Genomic DNA, 23636 nt, shown 5'->3' on the forward strand with positions numbered 1-23636 from the left:
CCCACCGATCTCTTTAAGGATTCAGGTGAGGCCATGTGCTAAACAGAGTGAGTAAGGTACAGTAGTAAACAAAAGATTAAAACTAAAAAAGTGGCCTACATCCTAATCTGACTTTGGTGCTGGTCATATTGTTCTTCACTTTACCGTCAACGGTAAACACACTATATAAAATCAAACTTTAATTTGTCACATGCAGAGGATACAGAAGGTGTAAACAGCACAGTCAAATGGTTACCTGCATATTTGCATAGTAGCAATATCAAAAATAGAAAGACTTCAGATTCAAATATTTAGATATTAGATAATGCTAACCCATAGAGTTGTTTAAATTTTTGGGTCATGTGAAAGAAATTCTATAACCACCCCCCAGCCACATCTAGCTAAGTGGATGGATCACTATTGTCTAGATATATACACATGTTCATTGGCAGTAATCACCTCCAGACACACCTAACTTGATGGGTCATGAATAATCTGGCAAAGTAGAATCTTTTGCTTAGACATGTAGCTAGCTACTGACTATATAAAATAATGAACCATAATCCCAACCCATACAGTAGTACTAGCAATGCAAATTGATTGCCATAGCTAGCCACCATGCATGAAAAGCTGTAGTATTGATTTTAAAAAATGACCCATTTTTCTCCCCTATTTCGTGGTATCCGATTGGTTGTTACAGTCTTGTCTCATCGACGCAACTCTCGTACGGACTCGGGAGTGGCGAAGGTAGAGATCCATGTGTCCTCCAAAACACAACCCAGCCAAGCCACACTTCTTGACAACGCCCGCTTAACCCACACCAACGTGTCGGAGGAAACACCGTGCACCTGGCGACCGTGTCAGCGTTAGGCTATAAATAGCAACGCAAATGGATTTCTGAGATACTAAGAAAATTACTACACAGATCATACACATAACGTTAGCTAGCTAACAGTATGATTTAACTTAAAGAAAACTGACAAAATTGGAAACGTATAATATCAGAAAATGTAGCAAGACTAGTACCTGTATAAATGGATGAACGCTTCACAGCAGACTAACGTTAGTTTTGATTGTACAGCTAGTTTGGACCAAGTTGTGTCAAGTTACTCCGGTTCACACTGACCGTGTGAAAAAAGTAAATCGATCCCAACTTTTTCCCACTGATCTTTGTTGATAGTGCCTGCTAAATTCAGGGCTGCAATGCTGTTGAGAGTAGTAGCGACACTTTTGCAGTTTGCCATGGCTAATGTTACAGGGCATTCGGAAAGTATTCAGACCCTTTGACATGTTCCACATTTTGTTACGTTACAGCCTTATTCTGAAATTGATTAAATAGTTTTTTCCCCTCAAAATCAACACACAATTCCCCATAAGGTTGTGTGTGCAAATGTATTAAAAATTAAAAACTGAAATTATACATTTGGAAAGTTATCCAATTCTTCTATGAAGATCATCTCAAGCTCTGTCAGGTTGGATGGGAAGCGTCACTCCAGAGATGTTCGATCGGGTTCAAGTCCACTCAAGGACATTCAGACACTTGTCCTGAAGCCACACCTGCATTGTCTTGGCTGCATGATTAGAGTCGTTGTCCTGTTGGAAGGTGAACGCTCGCCCCAGTCTGAGGTCCTGAGCGCTCTGGAGCAGGTTTTCAATCAAGGATATCTGTACTTTGCTCTGTTCATCTTTTCCTCGATCCTGACTAGTCCCTCTGTCTCTGCCGCTGAAAAACATCCCCAAAGCATGATGCTGCCACCACCGTGCTTCACCGTAAGGATAGTATTGGCCAGGTGATGAGCTGTGCCTGGTTTCCTCCAGACATGACACTTGACATTCAGGCCAAAGAGTTCAATCTTGGTTTCATCAGACCAGATAATCTTTTAGGTGCCTTTTGGCAAACTCCAAGTGGGCTGTCATGTGGCTTTTACTGTGTTGTGGCTTCCGTCTGGCCACTCTACCATAAAGGCCTGATAGGTGAAGTGCTGCAGAGATGGTTGTCCTTCTGGAAGGTTCTCCCATCTCCACAGAGGAATGCTGGAGCCATGTCAGATTGACCATCGGGTTCTTGGTCACATCCCTGACAAAGGCCCTTCTCCCCCGATTGCTTAGTTTGGCCGGGCGGCTAGCTCTATGAAGAGTCTTGGTGGTTTCAATTGTCTTCCATTTAAGATGGAGGCCACTGTGTTCCTGGTGGACCTTCAATGCTGCAGAAATAAATGTTTTGGTATCTGTCTCGACACAATCATGTCTGAGTTTTACTGACAATTCCTTCGATACCATGGCTTGGTTTTTGCTCTGACATGCACTGTCAACGGTGGAACCTAATATAGACAGGTGTGTGCCTTTCCAAATCATGTCCAATCAATTGAATTTACCACATGGACTCCAATCAAGTTGTAGAAACATCAAGGATGATCAATGGAAACAGGATGCACCTGAGCTCAATGTAGAGTCTCACAGCAAAGGGTCTGAATACTTATGTAAATAAGGTATGTTTATTTTTTAATACATTTGCTAAAATTTATAAAAACCTGTTTTCACTTTGTCATTATGGGGTAGTGTGTGTAGATGGATGAGGAAAAGATAACCCATTTTAGAAAAAGTCTGTAATGTAACAAAATGTGGGAAAAGTGAAGGGGTCCGAATACTTTCTGAAGGCACACACACACACACACACACACACCACAGCCAGCCCTAACAACAAAAAATCCTCCCTCTTGTCATCTGGCCAAGGCAGCCCTGTTTCCAGGGCCTCTATTTCCCAGCCCAGGCTGCTAGCCCACAGATGGAGGCAGGTCCTGCCAACAGCTGCCAGCCCCAGCCCACCCAATCCTGCAGCCACCCCATTCTCAAGACACTGATGGATTGTGGGAGAGCAGCCAGGGTGATAATGCCCTACCATGGGGGAATTACTACCTGATGGAGATGGGACCCAAGTCTTAAAGGGAAAATCCACCCAAAACCACTCATTCCTTTATTTAGTGTTAAATAAACACAATATTTTGTGTGAACACGTTTCATTTTGGCATTATATTAAGGTTGGTAGCAACATGGAACATAATTGTGGAAATCTGTTGGAGCTCAAGTTGACTACAAAATCCACAATGCAATGCTCTCTCTATGGGCTGGCTAGCTAGCAAACGTAGCTACACAGAATAAAACAGAAAACAATATCAACATGTAACGTAGCTAGTTAGTGCAGTTTATTTAGGCGATTTTACAGCTAACTCACCATGTTCAACCTTTAAATTGATGTGCCTGACAGAGTGGAGTATAACAAATCGCAATGGCAGATACAGTTATGATGGGAAACGTTGCCCATGCACGTCAATGGGCCACACTGTGCATTCTGGGCAACTCTGGGACAAGGAGTGATTGGGAGTCAATTGGGCGCCAGCTAAAAAAAAATATATATATATTTGCTTGAATTTCGTCAACAAAAATGACATTACTACAAATCTTTTCAGAGATGTGAGATGAACTTGCTATCTGTTGCACCGTATAGTTTCGAAGTCGTGACATTACGTACTTAAGGTAAATATGCATGTTTCTCGACATATACAGTGACTTTGAGAAGGGATTGCGTGACGATTAGCTTAGTAATCACGGGACGCAGCATGACAACGTGAACGAAAAAATGTGGAATAAGCAAACGCTTTGATTTCAGGTCAAACAGGTGGAAAATGGGTCTTAGAAGGTATTATGAAATACATCAAAATACAATAAAGTTGAAGACCCCTGCCAACTAATATCAACATATACAGTGGGGGGGGGAAAAGTATTTGATCCCCTGCTGATTTTGTACGTTTGCGCAGTTACAAAGAAATGATCAGTCTATAATGTTAATGGTAGGTTTATTTGAACAGTGAGAGACAGAATAACAAAAAAATCCAGAAAAACGCATGTCAAAAATGTTATAAAATTATTTGCATTTTAATGAGGGAAATAAGTATTTGACCCCTCTGCAAAACATGACTTAGTACTAATATATTATAATATATAATATAAATAAAATATTAGTATTTATATAGCGGAACGTCTGTCCTCAACAGGTTTTAAGCAGATGGGGCATCATATTGTGTTAGCATTGGCAGCTGTACAGATTTCTCAAACATGTCAGAACTCTATCTTGATTTCCTTGCATTTTTTCTGTTCTCCATTCTCGGCCCGTCTGCTCCTACCCCATCTTCTCCGAGCAGAGCAAGAAGGCCTGTAGCTCCTACCTATATATGTAGAACTTTATGAGCTGGATTGCCTGTCCTTACAGTTTGTTTATTTTCATTTGCGCTTGTTAGCATATTTAGTTAGCAGCCTCCATGGAAATTCGTTATTACTTGCGCAAATTTTGTTAGCATTCTGGTAATAGACGCCCAATGGGCTTTTTACCACCCTCGTGTACTAAGCCGGTAATACCATAAATCCTGGGATGAGAGAAGAACAGTATGAAAATCTGGATACTGCCCTTTCATAGTATAGTTCAGTACAATACAACGTAGAGTACACCAGAGTTGAGTACACTATAATGTACTGATATCTACTGTACTATACGCGACTGTTCTATACTCTACTCTATTGACCTGTACTTTCATGTCCAAACTTGTTAAACATAAGAAGCTAACGATTGGTCCAGATTAATTCTGAACCAACCAAATTTGATCTGTTTGGGGGCAGAGCGACAAATTTATTTTTTATTTATTTCACCTTTATTTAACCAGGTAGGCTAGTTGAGAACAAGTTCTTGCAACTGCGACCTGGCCAAGGTAAAGCATAGCAATTCAACACAAAAAACAACAGTTACACACATGGAATAAACAAAAGATAGTCAATAACAAAGTAGAAAAAACAAAACAAAAAAGTCTATATACAGTGAGTGCAAATGAGGTAAGATAAGGGAGGTAAGGCAATAAATAAGCAATGGTGGCGAAGTAATTACAAAATACCAATTAAACACTGGAATGGTAGATGTGCAGAAGATGAATGTGCAAGTAGACATACTGGGGTGCAAAGGAGCAATAAATAAATAAATAAATACAGGATGGGGATGAGTTAGTTGGATGGGCTGTTTACAGATTGGCTATGTACAGGTGCAATTATCTGTGAGCTGCTCTGACAGCTGGTGCTTAGTGAGCTAGTGAGGGAGATATGAGTCTCCAGCTTCAGAGATTTTTGCAGTTCGTTCCAGTCATTGGCAGCAGAGAACTGGAAGGAAAGACGACCAAAGGAGGAATTGGCTTTAGGGGTGAGCAGTGAGATATACCTGCTGGAGCGTGTGCTACAGGTGGGTGCTGCTATGGTGACCAGTGAGCTGAGATAAGGCGGGGCTTTACCTAGCAGAGACTTGTAGATGACCTGGAGCCAGTGGGTTTGGTGACGAGTATGAAGCAAGGGCCAACCAACGAGAGCATAGAGGTCGCAGTGGTGGGTAGTATATGGGGCTTTGGTGACAAAACGGATGGCACTGTGATAGACTGCATCCAATTTGTTGAGTAGAATGTTGGAGGCTATTTTGTAAATAACGTCGCCAAAGTCGAGGATTGGTAGGATGGTCAGTTTTACAAGGGTGTTTGGCAGCATGAGTGAAGGATGCTCTGTTGCGATATAGGAAGCCGATTCTAGATTTAATTTTGGATTGGAGATGCTTAATGTGAGTCTGGAAGGAGAGTTTACAGTCTAACCAGACACCTAGGTATTTGTAGTTGTCCACGTATTCTAAGTCAGAGCCGTCCAGAGTCGTGATGCTGGACAGGCGGACAGTGATCGATTGAAAAGCATGCATTTAGTTTTACTTGCATTTAAGAGCAGTTGGAGGCCATGGAAGGAGAGTTGTATGGCATTGAAGCTCATCTGAAGGTTAGTTAACACAGTGTCCAAAGAGGGGCCAGAAGTATACAGAATGGTGTCATCTGCGTAGAGGTGGATCAGAGAATCACCAGCAGCAAGAGCGACATTATTGATGTATATAGAGAAGAGAGTCGGCCCGAGAATTGAACCCTGTGGCACCCCCATAGAGACTGCCAGAGGTCCGGACAACAGGCCCTCCGATTTGACACACTGAACTCTATCAGAGATGTAGTTGGTAAACCAGGGGAGGCAATCATTTGAGAAACCAAGGCTTTCGAGTCTGCCAATAAGAATGTGGTGATTGACAGAGTCGAAAGCCTTGGCCAGGTCGATGAAGATGGCTGCAAAGCCAGTGTGAAGAATAATACTCAAATACGCAAAGGAGGATATTGCATATTTATACCTGTGTAGTACAGATCAGGGACCCATGATGAATTTCCATTACGGCAATTCCGTTACTACTTCACTTACTTTAGTTCAATTACCAAGAGATTTTTTCCAAAGTCAATGTGTCATGTCATAGCTGACATCCCATTCTTTCTGCAGACATCTTTGAATCTTAATTCAGAGCAGATTTTTAAAACAGTTTTGGGAAAACGTGGATATAACAGAATTTCAACAAAATCTCCCTCAGTTTATCAAACCTGGCATCCGCATAGTTATTCCAGTAAATGTGTTTCTGCATGATGTTAAGTGTAAATTGTTACAAGAAACGACTGTCCATCATTACTTTAAGACATGAAGGTCAGTAAATCCAGAAATGTTCAATTACTTTGAAAGTTTCTTCAAGTGCAGTTGCAAAAATCATCAAGCGCAATGATGAAACTGGCTCTCATGAGGACCGGCACAGGAAAGGAAGACCCAAATGTGAGATTTTTGGTTCCAACCGCCATGTCTTTGTGAGACGCAGAGTAGGTGAACGGACGATCTCTGCATGTGTGGCTCCCACCGTGTGGGGGTGTTTTGCTGGTGACACTGATTTATTTAGAATTCAAGGCACACTTAACCAGCATGGCTACCACAGTATTCTGCAGGGATACGCCATCCCATCTGGTTTGCTCTTAGTAGGACTATCATTTGTTTTTCAACAGGACAATGACCCAACACACCTCCAGGCTGTGTAAGGGCTATTTTACCAAGAATGAGAGTGATTGAGTGATGCATCAGATGACCTGGCCTCCACAATCCCCCGACCTCAATCAAATTGAGATGGTTTGGGATGAGTCGGACCGCAGAGTTAAGGAAAAGCAGCTAACAAGTGCTCAGCATATGTGGGAACTCCTTCAAGACTGTTAGAAAAGCATTCCAGGTGACTACTTCATGAAACTGGTTGAGAGAATACGAAGAGCGTGCAAAGCTGTCATCAAGGCAAAGGGTGGCTACTTTGAATAATCTCAAATATAAATATATTTTGATTTGTTCAATACTTTTTTGGTTACTACATGACTCCATATGTATTATTTCATAGTTTTGATGGCTTCACTATTATTCGACAATGTAGAAAGTAGTAAAAATAAAGAAAAACCCTTAAATGAGTAGGTGTCCAAACTTGACTGGTACTGTACATTTCACTTGTACACTATTTTATAATAAGGTAGGTCTATTATCGTAAGCATGCGATAGCAACAAAAAAATAATCATTATGACAAGAGAAAAACTATATGGTAACACTTGATCCATTCCAGTAACACGTAATCAACCTTGGTAATATTTGATGTTGTGGACATTGATCCACAAACCATTCCAGCAGTATCTATCCAAACGCTTTCAGGAGCCAGAGCACAGAAAACTGGCACTATAAATGTGTTGTGAAAGGGACCCGGGTAGACCATGTCTTAAAACCTCTTCGGGCTAGGGGGCAGTATTTTGATGTCAGGATGAAAAGCATGTCCAAAGTAAACTGCCTGTTACTCAGGCCCAGAAGCTAGGATATGCATATAATAGAAAACACTCTAAACTTTCTAAAACTGTTAAAATAATGTCTGTCAGTGTAACAGAACTGATATGGCAGGCGAAACCCCGAGGACAAACCACCCCCCCCCAAAAAAAATATTCAGCCTACCACTGATTCCAATGGCTGTCATGTTAATTATGAGGTGAAATCCTCCCAGATTGCAGTTCCTAGGGCTTCCACTAGATGTCAACAGTCTTTAGAAAGAGTTTCAGGCTTGTTTTTGGAAAAATTTGCTAGAATTTGTAGTTTTTCTAAGTAGCTCCCATTTTGGCTGTAGTGTTTTCATGCTCGTGGATGAGAGCGTGTTCTTTGTTGTTTATCACCGGTAAAGACAATAACGATTCTCCGTCTTAAATTGTATCGTTTATTTACATATTAGGGTACCTTAGGTTTGATTATAAACGTTGTTTGACTTGTTTGGATAAGTTTATTGGTAACATTTGGGATTCATTTTGTATGCATTTTGAAGGAGGGAAACCGGTGGATTATTGAATGAAGCGCGCCAGCTAAACTGAGTTTTTGGGGATATAAAAAATGACATTATCGAACAAAATAACCATTTATTATGTAGCTGGGACCTTTGAGTGCCAACAGAAGAACTTCAAAGGCAAGGCATTTATTATATCGCCATTTCTGACTTTCGTTGCGCACCTGCCTGGTTGAAATATGTTTTTCATGCTTTTGTATGCGGGGCGCTGTCCTCAGATAATCGCATGGTGTGCTTTCGCACAGCGGCTGGATTAACAAGAAGTTAAGCTTTATTTTGATGTATGACACTTGTATTTTCATGAATGTTAAATATTTCTATCATTTGAATTTCTCGCTCTGCAATTTCACCAGATGTTGTCGAGGTGGGTCGCTAGCGGAACGCCTGCGCCAGAAAGGTTAAGTGCCTTTTCACAGGATATTATGTTCTGCTGTTCTGGCACCCCACTAAGAAAACACACTGACCGGGCTGCCATTCAAAAATGTACCCTTGGCCCATGCTAGGTTGGCTAGCTATTTATTTTGAACTGCTTTCATCTTAACACATACTGTATGTTTACCATGTGTGGGGGTAGGATTGCCATCGGGGTCCTCAAAAAAAAAGGGGGGGGGGAGAGGGCAGACGGGGCTCTGGGAAAATGTAGTTTGGGAGATAATGGATTAGCTAAGTAATCCCGGTAGTGAAGCAGGCCACGATTGAACATGCGTGTGCCTCTGCTATCCACCGTCTCCACCAAGATACACATGAGTTCTGACATCTCTATCTCATACCAACATTCTCTTACACAGTGCAATGTTTCACTCTTCAAGTTCATTTAAATCAGCCTCTGATTCATTCACATTCTCCACCTACAGTTGACATCTGTTCATGTTCTCTAAAACGCAATAAAGTGAACTGCAGAAGTGAGTGGCTTGGCCCTATATAAATACATCTTGCACTGTCAGAGAACGAGACAACATAAAACAGATGTTGACGAGTACGGCTTTAGAGCCCGCCCAGCGACACGAACACTCAAGGCCAAACACAGCCAAACTTCTGCACTCACTCAGCGTCGCCAGCGAGAAGTTCGAGCAGACACTGCAAAAGGCAACACCTCTGGATTATTTGCTCATTTATTGTCATTAAGCTGGTTGAAGTAATTCCCCACACAGTATTGCTGCATAAGGAAATAATTAACCCTTTACACTTGTGGGAATTGGCCTATATGGATAGGGCTAAATTAAAATGTTTCTTACAGAAGAAATATGAAGCGCATATGCATAAGCATGGTAGCAATTGAAAGGGAACAGTTCGGAGATCATTGAAAAATGATTAGACCAAAGTTAAGGACATAATAGTTCACCTGACACAACTGAATCCAAACATTACACTGTTGATTGCATGTGCATTTTACATTTACTGTACTTTTCGCTGCATTTGTTGATAACAAAATTTGACATAGAACAACAAATTGACAAGGGTTTGAGTGAGAGGACTAACTAGTGTCTCCAAGTGGATACACACCTCTCCAGCGTGTGTACAGTTCCTAAGTCATTTCAATGCACTATTATGATTCAAAGAAGTCTTCAACTATAATAGTGATTTTTTTTAGCTCTCATAGCTGTGCTGTTGAGGAACCAGAGCAAGCACACTTTTTGTTTCCCATTTTCTGGTGTCTCTAAGAGTGACAGACATTTTGGACCATTTTTTTGTTTGTTTTCCTAATAGTTTTTTGTGTGTATTTTACCCTTTTTCTCCCCAAATTCGTGATATCCAATTGCGAGCTTGTCTCATCGCTGCAACTCCCCAACGGGCTCGGGAGAAGTGTAGGTCGAGTCATACATCCTCTGAAACATGACCCGCCAAACCGTCCTTCTTTACACCGACCCGCTTAACCAAGAAGCAAGCCGCACCAATGTGCCAGAGGAAACACTGTTCAACTGACGACCAAAGTCAGCCATGTCATTTATAACATGTTACTGTACAGCCACTGCGTTCCAATTTAGGAGCTTATCAGTGTCCAAATCAGCCATTTTCAAGTATAATGGGTTAAAATGTTTAATGAAAGGCAGTGTGAAAACAAGAGCCCATGTCACAGCACAGTAATGAAATGCTGATTGTGTCAATATCACAACTTGCAGCTAAAGTTGATTACTTGGTGACCACAAGAGAAGATCATTGGGTGACACAGCTATCATGCCCCTATGAGAGCATCAATAACCTTGTCCACTGTTAAAGGCTGTTATCCCATGTGGTACATATTGACTTATTCTCTTGCTGGGGTCCATGGAAAACAATTACATCACCGGTCTGTCACTACTGGGCAGAAGGTAGCCTAGCGGTTAGAGCGTTAAGGTCAATAACCGTATGGTTGCTAGTTCAAAACCCTGAACCGATAAGGTGCAAATCTGTTGATGTGCCCTTGAGCAAGGCACTTGCCCTAATTACTCCATGGTCGCTGTTCATAATGGCAGTGTGAAAAGGGACAAATATAAGCACCCACCCACAGCAAACTTCTATGAACTAAATCTGATGCTGCTGACCAGGTGGAACATTATTGAACCAATAAAACAATCTACATACCTAAGATTGTTTTAATGTGACCATCAAGGCCCCCCCTAGACATACTGGCCATCATTAGCTTATATATGCTCAGGTTGCCTTTCCCACGGAATTGCCCTCATATCTTCTACGTGTTGTATCAACTGCAACTGGGTTTCCGTTATGAAAATGTGGAGCTGGACATTGACCAGCAACATTTTAATTATCGGACATTTGAGACATTTACTGGACCCATATGAATTAGATGCATAACCTGATTAGGGCGTCCACCCACGATGCTCAGAATGACAGAAAACACATTTAGAATATGGTCATTCAGATATGGCTGTGTGGGAACACTAACCTTGCCTATCAAGGCCTGTATTAATTTAACTTATTTTATTATGCTTCCAAAACTGTACCGCAAGCGACGCCTGTTCATTTAAAAAAAAAAATCTTTATTTAACTAGGCAACTCAGTTAAGAACAAATTCATTTTACAATGACAACCCACTGTTCCCTGGTAGGTTAACTGCCTTGTTCAGGGAGAGAACAACATGTTTACCTTGTCAGCTCGTGTACTCGATCAAGAAACCTTTTGGTTACTGGCCCAACGCTCTTACCACTAGGCTACCTGCCTTCTTCCAATAACTCTTATGTTTAATGAAACAGAGTCATGATCAAGGGATAGCTAGGCCTATTACTGTTGATAATGCAACTATGGAGGAGTGTGCACATCCTAGCTTGTTTTCAATAAAGTATCCATACTCCATCAGTCACAAGATACATTTTAAATCATATGAAATCCAAATAGGCAACTAGCGGTAAGGCAACCTGAGGTTAGTCTTCTTAGTGCCGTCACTTTGGTAACGTTACCACAATTAGTAAGGGGTAGCTTCATCTGGGACCTCTACTGAAGCTTAACGTAACAGAACAGGGTTTCCCAAAAGCATCATAGCACTAAGATATTTTAGTTTCAGTGGAATCGTGACGAACGAAAGATGATCTTAGTGCTACGAAGCTTTAGGGACACTCAGCCCAGAACAATATTACAAAATGGTAAGCTACAATGTATTGGTTCTAAATCCTTGTTGTTGGTTTCACCCTTCATTGTACTGTACCATGATTCACTCTTCAATGGTAACGTTAGCCATTTGAAAAGGAGTGTATCTAGTGTGCCGGCTAGCCAACTACAATGCAGCATGCACATCAAATGGGGAAAAAGACAAGCTACTTTTGGGGTTGCATTGACTAGCTAGCTAACTATTTCCGATACTTGCTACAATAAACATACTTTTGGTTGCTTGTAACACAAACCTCAAGTGCCGTTGTGTAATTTCAAGTTGATACATTTTTGCCATCAAACTAACGCTGACTGGATGCTCGAGTTGACGTGTGTCGGTCAGAGGGAGAGATCAAAACAAACACGCTTGAGACTGTACCAATAACGACACGACACACACGCAGTGCTAACCAGCTGGCAATAAGGGTTTTTCAGCGCAAAATACTCGAGGCGAAATAAGTTAATTACGGAATAGCTACAGAAAGGAATATACGTCTCGGCACAATAATAAGACAATATAATGTGATTGAGAAAAGGAGGGGGGCAATTAGCCAGCTAACGTTAGCCACAATAGGCATTTGCTTGCTAGCAGACGAACGTTAGCTTAGTTAGCTTGCTACTCACCCGGTATGAGGCTCCAAAATGTTAAAAATATATATATACTTCAATCAGCTTCAAAACATATTTCGCGTTATACAAGTTGATAACAAAATGGCATGCTCGGTGTTAGGTTTTATTTTTGTAAGCATGTCCATGCCAATCGCGCGCTGTACGAGTAGCTAGATCCCCCTGTGTGCACGACCAAGGCTGCATTGTTGAAGGCTAGGCAAACACATATACTGAAGCATTCTGGGAGAAGGAGACGCTGAACCTTGGACAAACTGTAGGTGGAGTGCTACACCTGGTGGCCATAAAAGGTAGACTGTATACTGAGCAGTTGTCAAATATTTGTTTTAATTTAACTAGGCAAGCCAGTTAAGAAGACATTCTTATTTACAATGACGGCCTACACAGGCCAAACCCGGGGGGGTTTGTGCACCGCTCTATGGGACTCCCAATCACGGCCGGATTCGAACCAGGGTGTCTGTAGAGACACCTCCAGCACTGCGATGCTGGGGAGTTGTATACAGTCTCTGACACTAGTGTAGGCCAAGCCAACACGATGAACTTAATGTACACGAAAAATAAAATAATACAGCCATAAACAGTCGATGTCATTATTTAAACAGTTAAAGGGGCAGTCTGCAGTTCAAACAATAACAAAGCAGAATAGCTCGCCACTGATTTGGGGATGAGGTGGAGAAATGTAACAACTCCCCGAGTCAAAGACAGAGAGCAATGGATGCAAGGACTGATCATCCATGAGATCAACATTACAGTTTTAACCATGTTTTGAGGCTATACAGTGTTTGTTTACAATTACATTACTTATCAAGTATATTTGGGGGCCTGATGGGCTATGACAGTTGAACTAAACTCAAGTGTTATTCTAAGTTGTATTCTTCAAGAATCAATGGGTATATGTCATGAATTTAAAAGTACAAAAATGAGTGTTGTAATCGCAGATTTCCCCTTTAAATTGTGTGAACTAAGGAGTATGTAGCAGGGGCATAATTTCTATTTGTCAAACGGCAGTCAAGCATCGATCATAATTTCAACAGAATACCCTCGGTATTTATTGGAAAGGTGCATCAAGCTCATCACCTTGCACTTTCACCACCATGTGAAGTTCATCATAACTTATTTCATCTGTAGCCTAATAAACTGCATGGCTTCCCGAGTCGTAGTGGGAGGACCCACCATATCATCGCGTGACTCCAAGTTTACTTTGATTTGATGGCTATAATATCAATATTTGCCCATAAATACAGTTCCCTGCCATTTATTGCATAATGCATTTTACCAAAATAAAAAGATCCCACCGTGTCCAACGAAAAAATGATCTGCCGTCAATTATAAAATTGTAAGGAAACTTCCGGTTTCCATCACAGCTGTCATAATTTTTTTTATACTGTATGACTTTACTCGCATAAAAACTGTGAATGAATATGTGGTATGGAACGATTTCAATGCCAACAGAAATTGTATTTGAATTTGATCATTTTAAATTTGTATTAGGATATTGAATTTGATTGTACATTTTTGTTTATGTTTAATGCAAAAATTGAATCATTGAATTCATAAATTGAATGTGTATTTCATGATTTGAAACTAAATTGAATATTAGATGCTATTGCATTGTTGGAGATAAGAACACAAGCATTTCGCTACATCCGCAATAACATCTGGTAAATATATGTATGTGACCAATAACATTTGATTTGATTTGAATGACTATTGCGTTCAACTTTCAAATAAAATATCTATTTAATCGAATATTCAAAATCAATATTTATATATTCAGTTTAAATATGGTATATGTTGCATGTATTGTCTGTGTGTCTTAGTTTACAAACCATAATTATAAGTTAATCAAAGTTTATTATATTCAACTTCTCAGTTTTCAAAAATGTGAGAAAACATCCTGGAACTTCACCAGCAATAGAGGGTATATGCAGGTACAGTGTATGCCATCTACATATGTTTTATTTATATTTAACTAGGCAAGTCAGTTAAGAACAAATTCTTATTTATAAAGACGGCCTACAACAGCCGAACACATACAACACAGGGCCAATTACACACCGCCCTACGGGACTCCCAATCACAGCTGGTTGTGTAACAGCCTGGATTTGAACCAGAGTGTCTGTAGTGACACCTCAACACTGAAATATGCAGTGCCTTAGACCACTGCGCCACTCGGGAGCCCACAAAGTAGTGTAGTGGAGGTATACGCCATATCAATTAATTAGACTGATCAGAAGGTGTTCTGATTTTACCCAGATGTCAAAAGTGGTCTTCTGATGTAGTTTAAGCATTGTTATGGACTTTGAACGTGTCATTTTGTTGTTTTTCTATTTTAAAAAGTGTGACTTTGAGGGCAAAAACCTCAATGAAAAGAATCTGACTCATTTGACTGCCTCCTGTATCTGTTTCAATAGTAAGCATACTATTAGCCTACTTGCTAAGTACAGTTTGGCTTGGCCTGAATATGAAAGACCAATATGGGATTTATACTTTTAGGTCATTCAGAGTGTATGTCACTGTTTCTCAAATAATTTTTCACACAGGGCATCTTTCCTTCGCTTGGCCGTTTGGGAACTTTTTGGCAAAATTAGAGTATACCCACTTCATCACTGTTTGCCAGCCACTGTTTCCCCCGCCCTCCCTTCTGCAAATATTACAATAACTCTATCCTTCCGATTCCTGCTTACAAGCAAAAACTCAAACAGGAAGTACCAGTGATGCGCTCATTACAGAAGTTCTCCGATGAAGCGGATGCTAAGCTACAGGACTGTTTCGCTAGCACCGACTGGAATAAGTTCCAGGATTCATCCAATAACATTGAGGAATTTACCACAATAGTCACCGGCTTCATTAATCGAAGGCACCGTCCCCACAGTGACCGTACATAGAGTACCAGTCAAACGTTTGGACACACCTACTCATTCAAGGGTTTTTCTTTATTTTTAACTATTTTCTACATTATAGAATAATAGTGAAGAAATAAAAACTATGCAATAACACATATGGAATCATGTAGTAACCAAAAAGGTGTTAAACAAATCAAACTATATTTTAGATTTTAGATTCTTCAAAGTTGCCACCCTTTGCCTTGATGACAGCTTTGCACACGCTTGGCAACCTCTCAACCAGCTTCATCTGGAATGATTTTCCAACAGTCTTGAAGGAATTCCCACATATGCTGAGCACTTTCTTGGTTGCTTTTCCTTAACTCTGCAGTCCAACTCATCCCAAATCATCTCAATTGCGTTGAGGTCAGGTGATTGTGGAAGCCAGGTCATCTGATGCAGCACTCCATCACTCTACTTCTTGGTCAGATAGCCCTTACATAGCCTGGAGGTGTGTTTTGGGTCATTGTCCTGTCGAAAAACAAATGATAGTCCCACTAAGCGCAAACCAGATGGGATGGTGTATCGCTGCAGAATGCTGTGGTAGCCATGCTGGTTAAGTGTGCCTTGAATTCTAAATAAATCACAGACAGTGTCACCAGCAAGCACCCCCACACCATCACACCTCCTCCATGCTTCATGGTGGGAACCACACATGCGGAGATCATCTGTTCACCTACTCTGTCTCACAAAGACACGGCGGTTGGAACCAAACATCTCAAATTTGGACTCATCAGACCAAAGGACACATTTCCACTGGTCTAATGTATACATTCATGTACATACTACCTCAATTGTCCCGACCAACCAGTACTCCCGCACATTGGCTAACCGGGCTATCTGCATTGTGTCCCACCACGCGCCAACCCCTCTTTTTACGCTACTGCTACTCTCTGTTCATCATAGATGCATAGTCACTTTAACCATACCCACATGTACATACTACCTCAATAAGCCTGACTAACCGGTGTCTGTATATAGCCTTGCTACTGTTATTTTCAAATGTCTTTTTACTGTTGTTTTATTTCTTTACTTACCTACACACACACACACACACACACACACACACACACACACACACACACACACACACACACACACACCTTTTTTTTCGCACTATTGGTTAGAGCCTGTAAGTAAGCATTTCACTGTAAGGTCTACACCTGTTGTATTCGGCGCACGTGACAAATAAACTTTGATTTGATTTGAATGTCCATTTCTTGTGTTTCTTGGCCCAAGCTTGTCCTCTAGTAGTGGCAATTTGACCATGAAGCGCCTGTTTCACGCAGTCTCTGAAGAGTTGATGTTGAGATTTGTCTGTTACTTGAACTCTGTGAAGCATTTATTTGGCCAGCAATCGGAGGTGCATTTAACTCTAATGAACTTATCCTCTGCAGCAGAGATAACTCTGGGTCTTCTTTTCCTTTGGCGGTTCTCATAAGAGCTAGTTTCAAGCAAGGAGGTGGACAGTGAGATCCTATTGACGGTTTTATTTTGCATGTTTCCATCTGGGAACACCTGCTCTGTGAAGTGCGGGTGTGCAGTAACTCAATCCGCCCTTGCACTCCTTCTAAAAAAAAAATTCAAACTTTGTCAAAACAGATAACTTTGTGCGGATCAAATGTTTCATTGATGAGAACATTTGCAGAATGTCAGCCAAAGCCCATCTAGCTCAATCTTCTCCCGCTGCCTGCCACTGGGCTTCCTCTCATCACCATATTTGGTAGTGAGTGGAAACGCTAAACCGCATGCTTCACATTTATACATCCGGTTAAATATCTGGTTCATTGTTTTATGTGTCAACGTCTTGACAAAGTGATCAGCTCGAACTGCCCAATAGCAGATTTTCATACCCATGGTCTAATGTTTGCCTGGAGGTGAGCACATTCTCACATCAAATTACATTTTTATAAATTCCAACTTTTGCGTGAGGCCCCAGCATCTTTGGTAGAGAATATCACTGCCTGCACAGTAGAGGGCGATAAAGTGTTTTATTAAGCTGGAGATTTGTAATTTACATACAGTACAAAAGGAGTCCCTTTTGCCGCATGTTGATGACGTCAGTATTAAAAAATATTCGACAACATGGAGAAGAAACATGTGTCAGCTTTTGAATTGTACAAAAATGCGCTATTAGAATCGACTCCTGAAGTTAAACCATCATCTGTGCAGGTACTTGGGGTTACGTTATTACTGGTGTTTGCCCCCTGCAATTTCAGATAGTTTTGGTAAAAGTGACTTTACATTGTCTCGTGTTAGGCAGGCACGCACATCAACTGGGTTGACAAATCTACGGAAGAAAGCTAGCTAACAGATGCAATGTGAAGTGGGCTTGTTGAATAATGTCCTTCTGTTGAATATACTTTTGCAATGTGCATATGATTACCCGAAACCATTTCAAACTGATTGCCTTTGCCTACTGGATGATTTTCTAGGTTACACCAAAGAAGAAGAAGCGAAAGGAAAATGGCTTCCAGCCCCCAAAATCCATCAAAAAGGTCAAAATGAAACCGATGGTCAAGCAGGTCATGAAATCGTCTCAGAGAGAGGAGAGGTTGGAGAGACTTGAAGAAGTTAGTTTGTACAATCAAACTCACTCCCTCTATATTGAAGCCACTTGTTCACATACTGTAACTGTTTGACTGTGGTTCTCTAGCCATACCTGTCATTGTCTTGCTGTATGCAGGAGGTGCAGTGTGGAGAGAAAAGCGGAGAAGCACTAGAGGCTCTGCTGAGTGACCTGGCTAAAGTTAGCAACAGCCGGGAGAGGGCCAGCAGACTGTTCCAGTGGCTCATCCACCCCATTCCTTCCATGAGCTTCTTCGGGTACTGATGCCTGTGTAGCTTTGGTTTTCACAGTACAATCATGGACTAGATTGCACAGGGAGATATCCTTTTAACTTTATTGACTTCCTTCATCGCAGGGATACATGGGAAAAGAAGCCAGTTTTGATCAAACGTCAGAATCCAGACTACTACAAGGGACTGTTCTCCACAGCAGAGTTTGATCGCATTTTAAGACAGGTAAGGTGTCATGACTAGCTAGACATCTTCTGTCATTTTTGTTTGATCAGATCAGGTTAATGTTGCTGTTGACATTTCCAGGATGATGTTCAGTATGGAGTGAACCTGGATGTCACCAGCTACACAAACGGCAAAAGAGACACGCACAATCCTCCAGGGAGGGCTCTTCCTTTCACTGTATGGGAATTCTATGAGGTAAAAACCAAATTAAAGTCTCCTGATTGCCAATTTCTATTTAATTAGTGTGAGCAAGTTTTTAGAATTTAGATCGTGCCAATATCTGTGTGACATGTAGTAAGTTCTTAGTACCTCATAATATTGAAACCTAACCATGTGTCCTCTAGCTCAGTTAGTAGAACATGACGCCAGTAGTGGGTTGGATTCCCGCGACTAAAATGTGTGCATGCATGACTAAGTCGCTTCGGGAAAAGCGTGTGTTAAGTGACATTTATTATTATCCAGAGTGGTTGCTCCCTCCGTATGCTGAACCCCCAGGCCTTCTCCTCCACTGTGTGGAGTGTGCTGTCCATCCTCCAGGAGCAGTTTGGCAGCATGGCAGGAGCTAACGTGTGAGTGACCCTGTCTGACAACCTCTGACCAGTGAGATGCTCTCACACAACATTGAGGGCTCTATTTCTGGGTTGCGTTAAGCCAGTGCACTTGTCAAATGCATACTCTTGATGTTTGTAAACCTAACGCCAGGATTGGTAATTTACCTGTCTTATATGAGCTCGCTAGTGGGAGGGGTGGCAATATCTGAGCTGTGTTCTTAAAAACGTGTGCCAGTTTCAGGCAGTGCTGGTGGGGCTATTTAAGACCAACCAGAAACTGGTCTTGGTTGTAACCCGGCTGACGGCGGAAGCTCAGCCTATCCAGCCGTGACGCACAGTGTCCATATGCACATGGAACGAGAGCAATGTTCTTTTTGTGCTGTAACCTCGTATTTAAAAACATAACCAAGCATAGCCTCCTCTCTCAATGAAGGCTGTTTTTTTTTTGGTAATGCATTTGCCAAGTTGTCAAGACTATCATAAAGGGCTTGGCTCGTGAGAACGCTTTGAAATAAATCTTAATCACCAAAGCTTTATTAAAAGATCACATTTGGGAGCAGCCACTTTATCTAGGTAGGCTATAGTACATTATTTTAGCCAGCTCCTGTTTTGGAATGAGAGATGAGATGATCCAGTGACCTTCGTTTTTAGAAAAATGTATTTTTTCCGTTTCATTTAATTAAAAATAAAAAAAATCCCTTATAGGCTACCCTTACCCTACTATAACAGAAATGTGTCTGCTGTCTTTCTTGTCATGGCCATGCATTTGCCAAATAGCCTATCCATAAAACATTTCTAAATGGTTTACTCATGAGGCTTTTTCCGTCAAGCTTTTGCATTATTCACATAGGCCTACCTGCAGTGAATAGGCTACTCCGTTAGGTTTGTATCCATCCCCATTTCCACAGAGCGCCTCTTGTCCGCTTACCAAATATGCACTCCTCCAAAAGTATTCACATGTTCCTGCCATATTACCATGTCAACTGTAGGCCTAGGCTATATCTTGCTTATTGAGAACGTGCCTCACAGATAAAATACAATTTAGGAGAGCCTAGTGAAGGCCTATACTCGTTGAAGCCAATTACAACAATGTTGATTGTCAACACTCAACATACTGAGCAAACACTGGCTGTTTTTACTGTTGCTATAACTTGTTACTGTAGCCTGTGCTATTTAATAAACTGTATCAATCCACAATGGACTAGGAAGAGAATATTCAGTGCCCTCCGCCGGATTGGAGTTGATGACAATGCAGACTGTCAATAACAACCAGAACTTAAGACAACAGTATTAAGCGTTGACACGCATTGATTGGCCAGTGAGTAGCCAAGCCCTCTCCACACCTATAATTTATTTATTTGCCAAACCCAGCTCTTTTGCCCCAGCTATTGCGCTCATAATTACTCCAATGAAAATATAAATAATATTTCTGACCCATCCCTGGTCCTAAACCCCTTTCACCAGTGCTAAGATTTACCATTGTGTTAGGTTTGTTTAAAATAGAGCCCTGAAAGTCATTGAACATGTATGGGACTGTGAAAATAATTTCCTTCCTTTGAGGACAAACTATTATGATGCATCCTTACCTCATGCTGAATATTGATTCACCTCATGTGACATTACAGTAAAGTAGTTTTGTGTCCCCAGGTATCTGACACCTCCAGGAACACAAGGCTTTGCTCCACATTATGATGACATCGAGGCCTTTGTGGTTCAGCTGGAAGGGAAGAAGCACTGGAGAGTTTACAACCCCAGGTGACTGAGTTATGAACAGTCTAAATCCAGTTTATAAAATTCCCAAAAAGGTGATCAGCACCCAGTGCATGCATCAACCCATTTTGAACCAGATTCATATCATTAAACTAATTCTGTATATTTTCTGGGATGTTTGATTGCTACACTTTTTAGGTCAGAAGATGAGGTCTTGCCTGTCGTTTCCAGTCGTAAGTATTCCTTTGTCCACTCTTTTTCCTATAAATAGACTATAAGCACGACAGATCACTTCCCAGTCCCCTCTGCCTCAGCCTCATTCCTTCCAGATGATTTGTTATTCCTCCTCCTCCAGCTAACTTCAGCCAGTCGGAGATTGGGAAACCCATCCTGGAGGTGGTTCTGGAGGCTGGGGATCTCCTCTACTTCCCCCGAGGGTTTATCCACCAGGGGGACTGCCTGCCGGATGCTCACTCCCTCCACATCACTGTCTCATCTTACCAGAGGAACAGCTGGGGAAACCTACTGGCAAAGGTGTGTTGTCAATCCTCTGCTTTCCTTGTATGTGACACTGTCCAGTTCTGTCTCATTTTGTATCAACTTTGATGTAGATTGGGCATGGATCAATTTACACTTGAGTTAAAAAAAAACTAAAATATTGAATGATATACAATGTCATGTCTATACAACATGGATGTACTTGGAAGTATAGGCTTGTGTTGTGTTTGATGCAGAATATGATCTCTGACAGGTGGTCCCAGCAGCCCTAGAGATGGCCATGGAGGAGGACGTGGACTTCAGACGAGGCCTGCCTGTGGATTACCTGACCTACATGGGGGTGCAGAACTCAGACGAGGTACTTCAGACACTGTTGTTTACTTGTCGCTGGAGTCCAATTGACCTCTGAGCACCTACTCTCAACAGGGGTGTGTTCAGAAGGGTGAAAAATTCAGAATGTTGAACGGATAGAGCTGACATCATTGCCTATGCCCCATGGCAAGTAAGAATGTCTTTTCTACAGAATATATATACTCTACCGTTCAAAAGTTTGGGGTCACTTAGAATTTCATTGTTTTTGAAAAAAGCTTTAAAAAAAAAAAGTCCATTTAAAATAACATCAAATTGATCAGAAATGCAGTGTAGACATTGTTAATGTTGTAAATTGACTATTGTAGCTGGAAACAGCTGAATTAAAACATAAAATAATGGAATATCTACAGAGGCCCATTATCAGCAACCATCACTCTTGTGTTCCAATGGCACATTGTGTTAGCTAATCCAAGTTTATCATTTTAAAAAGGCTAATTGATCATTAGAAAACCCTTTTGCAATTATGTTAGCACAGCTGAAAACTGTTGTTCTGATTAAAGAAGCAATAAAACTGTCCTTCTTTAGACTAGTTGAGTATCTGGAGCATCAGCATTTGTGGGTTTGATTACAGGCTAAAAATTGCCAGAAACAAAGGCCTTTCTTCTGAAACTCGTCAGTCTATTCTTGTTCTGAGAAATGAAGGCTATTCCATGCGAGAAATTGCCAAGAAACTGAAGATCTCGTACAACTCTGTGTACTACACCCTTCACAGAACAGTGCAAATTGGCTCTAACCAGAATAGAAAGAGGAGTTGGAGGCCCTGGTGCACAACTGAGCAAGAGGACAAGTACATTAGTGTCAGTTTCTCAAACTAGACGCCTCACAAGTCCTCAACTGGCGGCTTTATTAAATAGTATCCGCAAAACACCAGTCTCAACGGTGAATAGGTGACTTCGGGATGCTGGCCTTCTAGGCAGAGTTCCTCATTCCAGTGTCTGTTCTTTTTCCCATCTTAATCTTTTCTTTTTATTGGCCAGTCTGAGATATGGCTTTTTCTTTGCAACTCTGCCTAGAAGGCCAGCATCCCGGAGTTGCCTCTTCACTGTTGATGTTGAGACTGGTGTTGGAACACAGGAGTGATGGTTGCTGATAATGGGAATCTGTACGCTTATGTAGATATTCCATTAAAAATCAGCTGTTTCCAACTACAATAGTAATTTACAACATTAACAATGTATACTATTTCTGATCAATTTGATATTTTAATGGGCTTTTCTTTCAAAAACAAGGACATTTCTAAGGGACCCCAAACTTTTGAACGGTAGTGTATATGTGAACATTCTCTGTAATGTTGCACCCTCTTGAAAGTCCTGTGTGTCTGTGTGTGTAGGAGGATCCACGCAGGGCGCAGTTCCTATCCAGAATAGAAGAGCTGATGAAGAAGCTATCAACCTTTGCCCCTGTGGATGCTGCTGTGGATCAGAAAGCTAGGGACTATCTCCATGACTGTCTCCCCCCGATGCTCACCGCAGGTACCACAATCTACTGCTGAAATTCCAACATTGACTTTTGACTCCTAGGTCAGTAGTTCAAACTGTGCCCCCCACCCTAAGGAACTCCATCTGGTTTAAGTTACTCTTGAAAGTTGTAATAGTAGAATGTACATGGTGCAATTTCAAAATTGGGTAGTGCATAATCAGTTCCTCTTGTCATGTTAGTCATTACAGACCTATTTAGAACTTGTCAGAAATGTCCGGATCAACTAGCCCATTTCAGCATTTAAATAAAAAAATGTTATGGCCCATAGATTTTGTTGATATTTGACTCATTTTAATATCACATTTGACATGCAAAATGTATAGAATTGCAGAAAAATGTGCTTTAAAACGGCAAAATGTTCTATGCTCCCCATGACAAAATGTGGATAATTGTAGGAAGTAAGCTTTAAACCTGCAAAATATTCTCTCCACCAACTAGAGGGGTGTGAACAGTTTGAACAGTGCTAGTGCCTATAGAAATAGATGAGGTGCGGGATGTAACTTCCTGGATGTTCCCTGATGCTGGAAGGGGGGGCTGAGTGAAAAAGTTTGGAACCTCTGCTCTAGGGCTTCCCAAACTCGGTCCTGCCGGTTTTTGCCCTAGCATTACACAGCTGATTGAAATAGTCAACTTGATGAGTTGGTTAT

General features: G+C 41.3%; 2 protein-coding genes across 7 annotated transcripts in view; one reads left to right on the forward strand and one right to left on the reverse strand.

The window, feature by feature from the left end:
* The window catches only part of LOC106608199 (exostosin-like 3), a 55539-nt gene extending 42874 nt beyond the window's left edge, over positions 1–12665 (reverse strand). For 4 of the 5 annotated variants that reach the window (XM_014205996.2, XM_014205999.2, XM_014205998.2 and 1 more), the window contains exon 1: positions 12468–12665. The gene's annotated coding sequence lies outside the window, so the exon portion shown is untranslated. Of the gene's footprint in view, positions 1–11901; positions 12443–12467 lie in introns of those variants that run through there. The other variant, XM_014206000.2, reaches the window with a different exon arrangement.
* LOC106608197 (ribosomal oxygenase 1) overlaps positions 1–23636 on the forward strand; it is a 44915-nt gene that overhangs the window by 20152 nt on the left and 1127 nt on the right. Inside the window, exons 1-11 of one of the 2 annotated variants that reach the window (XM_014205995.2) lie at positions 17251–17527; positions 17791–17928; positions 18042–18181; positions 18280–18379; positions 18461–18574; positions 18842–18948; positions 20578–20685; positions 20839–20873; positions 20996–21174; positions 21392–21496; positions 22841–22982. In XM_014205995.2, the coding sequence (XP_014061470.1) occupies positions 17441–17527; positions 17791–17928; positions 18042–18181; positions 18280–18379; positions 18461–18574; positions 18842–18948; positions 20578–20685; positions 20839–20873; positions 20996–21174; positions 21392–21496; positions 22841–22982 (1255 nt within the window). In that variant the 5' untranslated portion in view covers positions 17251–17440. Of the gene's footprint in view, positions 1–17250; positions 17528–17790; positions 17929–18041; positions 18182–18279; positions 18380–18460; positions 18575–18841; positions 18949–20577; positions 20686–20838; positions 20874–20995; positions 21175–21391; positions 21497–22840; positions 22983–23636 lie in introns of those variants that run through there. The other variant, XM_045721079.1, reaches the window with a different exon arrangement.

The sequence above is a fragment of the Salmo salar genome, chromosome ssa06, assembly GCF_905237065.1.
Source record: "Salmo salar chromosome ssa06, Ssal_v3.1, whole genome shotgun sequence".
Classification (NCBI taxonomy): Eukaryota; Metazoa; Chordata; class Actinopteri; order Salmoniformes; family Salmonidae; genus Salmo; species Salmo salar.